Here is a 12284-nt window from a genome sequence, read left to right on the forward strand (position 1 = left end):
CAGAGTTCCATACATCAGCCACATCAACAATCCAACGCAAATTGTGGCAGTCCATACAATTGCCACGTCATCATCTTTGAGTGCGTATGTGTGTCGGCTTTACTCCTAGTGACTTAGGACCCCATCGGACAAGGTCCCATAAGTTGATAAAACTTCTTTTGCTTCTCTTGCCTCTTCTGCTATTTGTAGGATTTAGGCTCCTCGGTCGGGATTTGCAGGTTGGCTCTGTTCTTCAATGGCTTGACACCTCAGTAGTTCGTGACACTGTCTTGTGGGGATGGTCATGGACATGGTTTGCTTGGTTGAAATGTGAAATGAAAGGATATGAATCTGATAGTAACAAGGTTAAGTAGATCAAGACATCCGTGAAAGATCGTGATCTGGATGTGATTGCTAAATAGAAATGTGATTAATCAGTGACTGATGTCTTTGCAAAAGTGCTGGATTGGTGGAGTTTGGTGCATCAGTACATAGAATCAATGTCTACTGAAGAAAATTTATATCCTTTCGCTATTTTTGTAGGTGTAATAGAGTTCTTTCAAGAGGGGGGAATGTGACAAAATGATGATGTGGCATGCCCAACTGGAAGAGAAATGGCCGAGTGGACAAAGGTGATTGAAACGAGCAACCTAAAGAACTGATGAGCACTAGCCGTGGGGCCTAAAACTCTAGGAACCAAAAGCTTGATCTTGAGCATGCTGACACGTGGCTGGACTGTACGGAAACTTACGACTTACCCAAGCTGTGCCATGTGGCAGGTGTACGGATTTCCGCATTGACACTAGCTACTGACGTGGCCATTTTTGCTAGGGCTTTTTTTGGTAGATGCTTTTGGAAAGTAGTGCTTTTGAATATGATGCTTTTGGGGCTCTGCTTTTGGGCATCCTTTGTAAGTTTAAAAGGACCCTTGGGGCCTCACTCTGCAAAGCATTTGGTTGTAGAGTTCGAGAGCAGAGGACCCTCGGGAGTTGTACTGTTGCGAGCATAACATTAATTAAGAGACAGTTTCTTCGGCTCTCTACAGATGGCTTCATTATCCGACTAGTTTTATGGATACCCAGCTATCACATGGATTAGGCACAGATAAGGGTCAGACCTATAGCTCATCACATCATCTGAGGATACAGATTATCACATGCCAGGGTGCAGAGGCAGAGGATCAATTGTACCAGCTTTGTGATAGGGAGCCGGAGACGTACCCAGTGCAATAAAATGTTGACGTGGGCGGCCACAGGGGGGGCCGCGGGGGGGGGGGGGGGGGGGGACAATCTTGTTTTTGTAGGGTTTTGGGCCACTAGGATAAGTCACGCAGTTCGAGGACAGCTTGCTCTTATTACAGGGTAGAATATGCAACACCAAGACTCACACCAATATAAGCAGGTGATAAACCAAAAAAAAATTTGTTACCTTGTATTTGCTGACAAACTTAAACAATTTTCTGTGTGTGCTTTCAGTTGAAGATGTCAAGGCATAATAACTGCGCTCGTCCCATTTGTGCAGCTTTAGGAAATCCTTCAATTCTTTCGAGACATTGTTTCTGGTAGCTGTAACCGAGTTCTCGATCCTGAGTGCATAACGGTGTAAAAGTATCAATGCAGACTGTTATCATTAGATGAGCAGAGAGGAGAGAATTTCACAGAGACATGGTTCACACATCCTATCCTCAACTAGATAACAAGTGGTCAGAATAAGCAAGAGTGAGCCCTCCATTGTGGCTACCATCTGCCTTGGCTAGTCTTCTCCATTGATGTTCCACTTCAGCATATTCATACGTTTTTTAACAAATACCCGTCAGTATTTTCTGTCATACAGAAGAACTGAATTGACTGATTTCAAAACTGATACATAGAGCAAGCAGCATGAACAGCAAACAGAGACATTCTCATATGAACGTGAGCTCCAAGGTATGATGAAAATAACCCTTAAAGTCTCTCATAGAATGCAGCAAAGACCATTCATCAAAATTAGAACATCAAAACTAAAGGCATGCTGTCATTTACAACATAAATAATTTTCGATAAAGAATTCAAGAGTAGAGACTATTTACAGAGGTGCAAACTGGGTATAGTATCCGGAAATATTGAACAGAACTTTGCTGATGACCTTTGATAAGCTGCAAAGCACACACACCAAACAGAAACAACAACAAAATTAAGTTTATACAATGCCATCAAAGAGAAAGAAAGAAAGCCACATTATGTGTCTCTAAAAGGCCAGAATGACATATGAGACCAAATATTACAATAATCTTTGTCAGACGTGAGTCAAGTTTCTGAGTACAATGTAGAGAGATGTTGACAGATGAAATGTGCCATATAAAACCAGGGAATCAGTGATAAACTTCCACTTTGTCATAAATCTTTAAAAATGAGAACTTGCCTTCAGACAAATACCAGTACTGATAGGAGTAATATTGAAGCACAAAAGAAAGTAGTTATACCGTGAGAAGTTGGCTGCCTCTTCAGAAAGATGGGTTTGAATGCAGAATTCTGCATAAAACCCAGTAAGCATCTGTAAACGCCTCTTGTATTCACCTAATGGAGCCGTTTGCATGAATTCCTCTAGGCTGTCGTCAGCAGACACAGATGTAACAACAAAGTTACACAAACAGAACCATTCAGAATCTAAAAAAATTGTGAAAGTACACACTAACCTTGCAATAATTGGTTCCAGGTCAGAATCAAAGTCTATTTTTGTTTTTGGATGTAGCACCCCGTACAAAGAAAACCATAACTATGCAGGGATATGGAAGTAATCAAAGAAGCTTCCCCCCAACACAAAAGCATCTTACATTTGAACAGAACATAAAAAAGAAATTAACCTTGTCAGCCTCCTGGTCAAACTGAAGTTCCACCTTTTGAAGCAAAACCTCCCAGTACTCCAACTCAAATCTCCTCCACTTGGAAACAAGGTATTGTAATGGACCTAAGACATCTGCAAGATGGATAACAATTTCTCAAATGTGTGAAGTAAACCACACTGTAAAGACCCAAAGAGCTTCAGGTGCAGCCTGAATTTTTCTTTAGATCAGCAAAACCAGTGTTATTTATTCAAAAAACATTCTTGCCTTGCAAAGAAAAATTCTTTGGAGCATTCGCTTCCCATAACTGTGCCTTTGACAGAAGCTGCTCAACTCCAGTCAATGCCTATCCAGTTTAAACTTGGTTTGGTTTATCACTGTGCAAAGAAAGAGTAGACAACAACTCTAGTTTACTTTTTCAATAAGCTATGAACCAACCTTCACAAGAGGAACATCAACAGGCATTGACAACAAAGCCTCTAGACCACGCATAAGCTGTACTAAAGAAGGCTGGTTAGGCCACTCTCCCAGCAGCTTCATAATATGTTCTTGCAGAACTTCTAAGGAGTTTAGTAAACATGCTAACTGTGATGGACTAGAATCCTGACCACAAGAAAACAAAACCAAAAAAGAAACCTTCGGAGAATAAGCATAACAAAGGTCCAAATAGTTGAAAATTGAGCTTCAGCCTAAAATGACTATTGACCTCGTAGATGTTAAAGTTCTGCCGTTTCTCATTAGTTGAAGAGAGGCTCTCCTCCTTCAAGGATAGCATTAGCATATGAGCTGGGATAAGTCGCTCATTTAAGCTTGGTGGCAGAAATTCACCAACACCTAACAGAACAAAAAGTCGTAAATCCTCTGCAAAACATACCAAGCAACTGTACACAGTTTGTTGAAGCACGGACCTTCTAAATAAGTGGTTCCGGTCTCATAAGATGAAGTGAACACCGCCAACCTTTGTTCCTCAGATACTGTCCTAATCGTACTATCCTGCAAAGCAAGAAAATCTATTAGTGATATTTCGAAAAAAAAATTGCAAAACCATAAACCAACAACTTCCAACTGATTAGATTCATTAAACTCACTATTTCTGGAGCTGACTGCAAACCGAAGATCAGGTTTAATAAATCAGTTAATTCTTTTCCAAGTAAGCACTCATGTACTTTCCAATCCTGTTCAGAAACTTGAGTTGTTGCAGCATCTATGGCTACATCCTCAGCAGAAGCATGTGTGCCCAATTCGTCAGAGTCTTCCGTAGCAAATCCAGAAGTTCTCAGGTGCTCGGGAAAAATTGTTGTAAAACCTTCCTCATCTTGATCCAAATCCAAACCTAAATTATGGGACTGATGCTTGATTTGAATCAAGGAAATTTCCTCCGATCTTTTGGCATCTAGCTTATTCCTTGTCACGCTCCAAAATTCTGACACTATTGTCAGCAGCATACCTATAATCTGAAATAGTGCAACAGGTTCCCAGTAACCTCATTATACATGTCCAGAAACATGAAACAAAAAGATTTAGGGAATCCATGATTATAAGTAGAGGTCTCAGCCCTTACTTCTGAAACACTTCCAGCAGCTAAGCCTCCATCCAATAACATCTTTCTGACATGTAATATGGCACATTTAAAGACCTTCGCTTTCAGTTTTACTATCTGCCAGGAAACAACTTCCATCAAGTTTTTGTCCATCATAAGAAGAAAATATATGTTGATCTTAGATTCCTTAAAAAAACTAAAAGTCAGTAAAACAACGATAGGTACTTTAGTGTTCCTAACAGTAAACAGTGGTGAAGACAAGCCTTGCAAACTTGGAGATGCACAAAGGAAGACAACAAGATATAGGGAAGGAGCTCTGAAACAATAAAGGAGCAGAAATATGTGTGCATGCGCGCGCACATGTGAGTGTGCGTGTGTGTGTGTGGAAAATGGCCTTTCTTTTATCTTCCTTCTTTTTTCTTTTCTTTTTTTTGTCTTTCGGGGTTATAAGGGGAAAGAGGGGGAACCAGTTTTATGCCTCTGAAACCCCATTTTGTACATTTAGTCGAATGGGCATGGGAGCACAGATAAAACCAAAGCCAGACTCAGAATGAAGGTTAAATCTCGAAGCTCAAGCCTCATCCTCCTCTTCTATAGCATCCTTGAACTACATCACACAGGCAGAACGCATTTCTATGCAACACAAGAGTCGATCGAGCAGTATCTATGCCCTTGCACCCTTCATTATCAGATTCCACAAGGTATATCTGGCATTTTAATTAAGGCTTTGGGCCATTGCGTCAAATCATGTGCGTTTAAAGATCAGACCTTCCTTGTGCTCTCTTCATTGGTCTTAGGCGTCACAGAAAGACTTTCCTGTGGGACAAGAGAGTGGTGGCTCTTGTGCTGCCACCAGAGAGGGCCATCAAAGATTCTTTTCCAGTCAGCAATACAGCTCCAGCCACCTCACTACCACATCCACAGACCTACCTTATGAGAGCAACTTACTAGAGGAGTAGCATGGCAATGGCTATTGCCATCTGTGGAGCAAGATATAGACCCGGCGGGTTAGGGCTCGAGAGCCCTAAACCTAGTGGCCTTGCGGATCCCGACCGAGGGGCCTAAACCCCAGAAGCAGTAAAAGAGGTTGTCACCAAATTACAGATCCTCACCGAGTAGACCAACTATTAGAGTTTTCCCAACTTACAGGACCCTGCCTGATGGGGCCTAAAAAAATAAAATAAAGCCACACACACACTTTTTTTTTTGTAAATCTGCTTTGATTACTTTACAAGTGGGAAACCTCAAAGCGAGGAAAACCCATGAAAAGAAAGGGATACAAAAATCTGAGCACTATAAGGCTCCGAAAGCTAGAAACAGTCAAAGTAAATCCTGTAGGCATCAAGAGTGATGTCTCCAACATCACGAGAAAATGTAGTGCTTCACCAAGAGATGATTTGCAATAGGGGAAGGGGTCAACATAGGTGCCTTGGAACATTAAGGAGTTCCTATGGTGCCAGATGGCCCACAGAGTCCAAAATCTGACCCAGGTGAAGAACACCGCAAACTGAGAATGCGATGTCCGAAGCACTCCAAAAAGCCAAAGCGTCTGTGAAAAGAGCCGGAAGGAAAACGCAGCCGACGAGCAGTCTACACTTGCCGAATGAAGGCTAGCAAGTGTGGCACGGTCTCCTCAGCTTCAAGGCATCTGGGGCAGTAGGAAGGTGCAATATGCCGAGTATGTAACACACTGCCAACAGGTAGAGCTTCCACCAAGCAGCGCCACAAGAAAACCCGTTCCTTCAAAGGTAGATGACTCTGGCAAATACGAGACATTGTGTGTTGCCACCACAAGGATGACTCGGAGAGAAACCACAACCGATTACCATGATGCACAATCCATATATCAGATTGACAGATGGCAAATACACTACCAGCTGAGATGCAGTCCAATCTAGTCGTAGCCAGATTCCAATCAAAGAAGCGAGAGTCCACATCCAAAGGAGGAATGGATGAGTAATCAGCAAGCATCCTTTGAATTTTCCACCAAAGAGAAGAATAGTGAGGACCCAACGGAAAGCGGGACACTGTATCAGCGAACGAAATAACATAACCCGAGCCACCTGATGCACCTGACAGATTCCTTTTGGGGCAAAAAAATATGCTTGGCGAGGAAATCGTTGAACCAACGAAGCGAAGGCCCTGCTCCAATGCAAACTCTCGAAACGAAGAGAATTACCCACAGCGGATGGTCGACCATTCCAAGCCAAATGCGGAGTGACAACTTTCCAATCAACAATGAGAGAAGAAGTAAAGGGACATCCAGGAATGTGTCCTTCAAACTTCCCAAAAACAACATCCCAATAAGTCGGTTGCCAATGACCAAAAGCTGGGGTGACAATGTGCGTACACAAATGTGTGACCATGAGAGCCCAGAGTTGTTGCAGCTCCACCAAGACTGGCAACAGCATGGCTTTCCGGGCCAAAAGATGACGTCGCAAGTCCAAAATATTTAACCTTCCAAGCCGCTTGGGAGAACACAGCTTGTCCATAGAGAGAAGCCAAAGACCCTTCTTGGTAGACGAGGTCCGCCAAAAATGCTCTAAAATATGGGACATGAGGGACTGCAAGCGCAACCGAGGCCAGGATAACAAAGGCAAGTAAAACTGCACATAAGCCACAAGGATGCATTGGACAATCCTGAGACGTACATGAAGTGGCCACGTGGACAGTTTCCAATAATTTAACTTGGAATGTATGACGTTGGAGCACCCAATCCAATCGCATAGAGCAGAGCACTCAAAGGGCAGCCCTGTCTCACGGACCGTCCCAAAGGCCAAGATTCTGTAAGAGATCCATCCAGCAAGCCCGCAGAAGTGCTGTGTGCATACAAGAATAGCAGACACAAGATATCCTAGGCCTAAATCCCAAGTGTTGCATGGTGCCCGCAATATAATCACAAAGAACAGTATCAAAGGCCTTTTCAATGTCAACCTGCATGACCAATACATCCTGTCGAGTGTATTTTGCATAATCCATACCAATGATGACATTCATGAGGTTATCATTAATTTGACGTCGTGGAATGAAGCCGTATTGAGATTGATGCAAGCCTTCATGCAAAAAGCACTTGAGTCGGTTAGCTAACATTTTTGCCATTAATTTATATACCACATGCATAAGTGTAATAGGCCGCCAATGAGAGAATTCTTCGCACAATGCATGCTTAGGTATCAGCTTGAGCAAACCTTCTTTCCAAGAGGAGGGCAGTTCTTGTTGTTCCCAAGTTGTATTCATCATGAACAACAGAGGCATCTTCAAATAATCCCAGAAGGACAAGAAAAATTCCACAAAGAGGCCATCCCAACCAGGAGCCCTCCATCGACCCAAATCAAGCAAGCTGGCATGCAATTCCGGCTCACTGAAAACAACCTCCAAGTCTTGAGCCTGCCGCATCGAAACATGCGACGTGCTTGACAAGCTGCGCTCGTGGAGAAGAAGGGGCCTCAAAAATCTTCCCATAATGAGAATGTAGGGCACACACACACACACACACACACACCAAAAAAAAGCACCCTTGTGTAAAAACTGCTGACGTGAAAGTTGTACCGATCCTCCGCAAAACGCTCTGACAGGCTGATGACATGGCAGACTGTACGGACACCCGTAAAATGCGCTGACAGGCTACTGACGTGGCATGCGTACAAATTTTCCAAATTTTTCGCTGGTTGCTTTTGAGAGACGAGAGGTTTTAAGATTGATGCTTTTCATGTACTGCTTTTGGACTGGCCTTGGGCCTTTAAATACGAAATGTGGGCTCTCTCTCTGGCATCTATGCGGGAGCAGGAGCAGAGCCAAACCACCTCTTGTGTACTGAGTTGAAGCTACCAAAAGGGGCGCCATAGTTTGGGGCGAGTGCTCTCTTGGGGTGGAACTCTGCACACCACGTCTCATGTGTCATGCATTTCCTTCAGTTCAGTTGTTATTGAAGTGCTTAAAGTTTGTTCCATCTCTTCTTTTTTGTCAACACGTGGTGCCCTCCCGTTACAATGGTATCAAAGCTCCAGTCGTGCATGTTACGGGGACGGGCACCACGTGCCAACAGAAAAGAACAAACTGAACAACTTCAAGCACTTCAAATAAAAACTGAATTGGCGGCCCTTTCGGTATTTCTTTATGCCAGAGATTGAGCCCTCTGCACATATTTGAAGGCCCTTGGCCTATGAAAAGCAGTTTACATGAAAAGCTTCAAACTAAAAAGCATTTGGTCCCAAAAGAAACCGAACGTAATTTGCGAAAATCCGTACAACTGCCACATCATCAACGTCTAACGCAGAAATCCGTACAAGTGCCACGTCAGCATGTCAGCACGTTTTGCGGGTTGTTCGTACAACTCCCATGTCATCATCTTCTACGCTTTTTTGTGTGTGTGTGTGTGTGTGTGTGTGTGTGTGTGTGTGTGTGTTACTCCCGCTTTAATTTAAATGCCTTTAGGTCCCCTGGGGCCCCATCAAACCCGGTTCCAGTTGGAAGGACTGCTTCGGCTCCGTTCTTGAGTGGCTTGATACGCTAGCAGTTCGTGACATCCGCCCCTTCCTGAAAGAAAGTAATCGTCCGCGATTACAACATATCCACAAAAAAACTCAAGCTAGCTCAAAAACTTTTGAGGGTCATTCCGAGGAACAATCAGTTTTCTCATTCCAGATTGGAGCTCTTGATATCTTGGGTCGTTGGTTTCCCAGAAAAATCTCATTCAATAAGGACTCTCATTCCAAATTGGAGCTCTTGATATCTTGGGTCGTTGGTTGCCTATAGAAATCTCATCCAATAAGGAGTATTCACAGGTTGGCATATCACAATGCAACACAAATGCTCACATATCAATGTTACAAGAAATAGAAACATAAAGTCGTCAATGAACACTCCCACCGCAAATAACCATCCACGTCCGGGCCATGAGCTGTCCAACGACTTCCTCATCACTCCTCCTGCACATAACCTAAAAAGGTTTGGGCCATGAGATATAGAGGCCTTTTACAACCAAATGCCCCCCAGACCCCAGCTTCGTGGTTTGGAGGTGCTAAGAGTACCCACTGCTCAGACTTCTTGATACTCCCCACGTAAATAACTATCCAGGTCCGGGCCATGAGTAACAACAACAATACTCCCCCCGTCAATAACCACAAGGGTCTGGGCCATTAGTAAAAACAACACTTTTCAAACATTCAATACTCCCCCTACAAATAACCACAAGGGTCCGGGCCAGGAGCATGTGCAAGCATTTTCAAACATCATTTTCACTACTCCACCCAAGAGTAAATCATTGAAACCAATCATTGAAACCAAAATTTAAACCAAAGCCAAATAGTTCAAATGGGCACCAAGACAGGTTTAAAACAAATACCATCCATTTCAAGCAGATTCCAAATGGGATCACCAAATAGATTCTCAAACAAAATTCAGAAAACTGCTCATTCAAATGGAAAAAGAATTCTCAACATTAGTCAAGCTCAAAAGTCGACAGGTCTTCCGTTCTAAAACCTACACCAAAAAAAGGGTTAGATTTTTCCCATAAGGTTGTAGCCCACCACAGCATGGTCCATAAGTTCTCAAATAGTCGAAACAAGCCTCGACAGACAGTGTTCCTGTGGCTGTGATGGTAGCCCCAAGATATTCCAATCACACTAGATCTCCAAGGTTTTTGATTCGAGAAGAGACCTGTTGAGAGATGTCGAGAAATTTCAAGTTATAATCTCCTAGGGTTTCCGTGGCAAGCATTTCAGAAAGCCCACTCTGCCAGAAGCTGCATTCCAAAGAAAGATGTCTAAAGGCGTATAACTTCAGGCAACAAATTTTCCTCAAAGCTTGCCAAGTCCTTAAGGTGCACGACCTGGTAGCTATAGGCATCCACCACTGCATCTGAGAAAAAAAAACGTCGACTCGAAAAATCATTGTCCCTTCTTTTGCAAATGATTTTTAATTCCTTCTAACTTATGCCTTGTAAGACAGAGCCATGAAGACGGGAGTGCACCCGATGCGCGATCAAGTAAGGGTGGGAATGGACAAGAAGATTCTTTACTGTTCAATAAAGTTTCTATGTCTGTTCTTTAGTACGACCGGAATGCTTTCACAAAAACAAACGCCTAAAGCTCTTATACCACTGTCACGGGGACGAGCACCATGTGTCAACGGAAAAGAACAGACTGAACAACTTTAAGCAATTCAAATAGCAATTAAATTGAAAGAGATGCACAACACGAGACAGAGAGTGGCAGAGTTCCACCTCAAGAGAGCATTGGCCCCAAACCTTGATGCCCTTTCGGTATTTCTTTATATTGCTTGAACACAGTACAACGTTGGTACTCCAATCCCTACACCTTTATGTAGAAGCATGCCAGAGACTGAGCCATTTGCACATATTTATAGGCCCTTGGCCTATAAAAAGCAGTTTACATGAAAAGCTTCAAACTCAAAGGCATCTGGTCCCAAAAGCAAACTAGCGTAATTAACGAGAATCTATATAGCTGCCACGTCATCATCGTAAAACCAAATCTGTACATGTGCCACGTCAGCATGTCAACGCGTTTTGCGGGTTGTTTGTATAGCTGCCACATCATCATCTTCTACCATTTGTGTCTGTGTGTGTGTGTGTGTGTCTTGGTCCCGCTTAAATTTTAATGCCTTTAGGTACCCTGGGCAACACAAGATAGGGTCCTGTCATAAAATGATGACGAGGCAAGACTGCTTGGACCAAATGACATGGTAGAATTATACGAAATACTGTGAATTGCGTTGGTATGCTGACGTGGCAACTCACTTGGAAACAATATGGATCCCCACATTTTGTGCTAACATGCCACGTGGCAGGCTCTATGGATTTTCGGAAATTACGTTGGCTGCTTTTCTGGAGTCAAATCTATAACAAGACGGGCACCACATGCCAGTAGAAAAGAACAAACTAAACAACTTTAAGCACTTCAGATAACAACTGAACTGAAAGACATGCACGACACGAGAGGGGAGTGGAGATGTTCCACCCCAAGAGAGCACTGGACCAAGCGCTAGCGCCCCTTTCTATATTTCTCTATTATTACTGATTCGCAAAGTACAACAGCCAAGGAGCACCTCCTCTGCAAGCTGAAGAGTGCCGGAGAGGGCCCTCAAGGCTCATATTTAAAGGACCAAAGCCTAAGAGCATCATATATGAAAATCTGACCCCATAAGAACCCTTTCCTATAATTTTGAGATTTTCCTAAAAATCCGTCATAAACTGCAGAACATCCATACACGTGCCACTCCATCATATTTTATTGTGTAAAGTCTTCTGAGTTTGTTCTGCTTTATTTTTAATGTCTTTATGTCATTTGAGCCCCATCGGACGGGATCCCGTAAGTTGGTGGGAACTCTTCTTCAAAAATAGGTCACCCGTCAAGACTTTGTAAGTCTGTAAAACTTTTTCTCCTTCTCCTGCTGCTTCTTAGAATTTTAGCCCCTTGACCGGGATCTGAAGGTTAGCTCTGTTCTTCAGTGACTTGACACGTAGCACTTTGTGACATCCCCCCTTGTTGAAAGAAAGTAATCGTCCGCGATTACAACATATCTGTTAAACATTTCAAGTTAGCTCAAAAATTTCCGAGGGTCATTGCGAGGGACAATCAGTTTGCTCTTTTTTTTTCTTAAGGAGTTGGCTTCTTCTTTCGGCTCTTTTGTTAAGTTGGCTTCTCCTTTTTCCAGATTGGAACTCTTGATATTCCAGTGTAGTAAAATTAGCCATCATACCCAGACCACACTGATCTTCCGTGAGGCAATCTCATCCAATTAGGAATATTCAATAGTTGGCACATCACAATGCAACACAAATGCTCACATATGCATGTTACAGACACAACAAACAGCGCCATTGAGCACTCTTTTGAGACAAACGGCATGCGGTATGAAGCTACTCAATGACTACCTCGTTACTCTCCCTATAAATAACCTAAAAAGGTCGAGACCATGAGCTCA

General features: G+C 43.1%; 1 protein-coding gene across 6 annotated transcripts in view; it reads right to left on the minus strand.

Annotated features, from left to right (window-relative positions):
• The window catches only part of LOC147423921 (midasin-like protein), a 238227-nt gene that overhangs the window by 76336 nt on the left and 149607 nt on the right, over nucleotides 1-12284 (minus strand). For all 6 annotated transcript variants that reach the window (XM_086500901.1, XM_086500903.1, XM_086500902.1 and 3 more), the window contains 11 exons: nucleotides 4362-4457; nucleotides 3889-4254; nucleotides 3709-3793; nucleotides 3507-3634; nucleotides 3239-3403; nucleotides 3068-3146; nucleotides 2822-2934; nucleotides 2654-2733; nucleotides 2441-2566; nucleotides 2048-2113; nucleotides 1408-1564 (listed from right to left, as the gene is read on the minus strand). In XM_086500901.1, the coding sequence (XP_086357027.1) occupies nucleotides 1408-1564; nucleotides 2048-2113; nucleotides 2441-2566; nucleotides 2654-2733; nucleotides 2822-2934; nucleotides 3068-3146; nucleotides 3239-3403; nucleotides 3507-3634; nucleotides 3709-3793; nucleotides 3889-4254; nucleotides 4362-4457 (1461 nt within the window). The remainder of the gene's footprint in view (nucleotides 1-1407; nucleotides 1565-2047; nucleotides 2114-2440; nucleotides 2567-2653; nucleotides 2734-2821; nucleotides 2935-3067; nucleotides 3147-3238; nucleotides 3404-3506; nucleotides 3635-3708; nucleotides 3794-3888; nucleotides 4255-4361; nucleotides 4458-12284) is intronic.

The sequence above is a fragment of the Adiantum capillus-veneris genome, chromosome 26, assembly GCF_014529385.1.
Source record: "Adiantum capillus-veneris isolate H3 chromosome 26, ASM1452938v2, whole genome shotgun sequence".
Lineage (NCBI taxonomy): Eukaryota > Viridiplantae > Streptophyta > Polypodiopsida > Polypodiales > Pteridaceae > Adiantum > Adiantum capillus-veneris.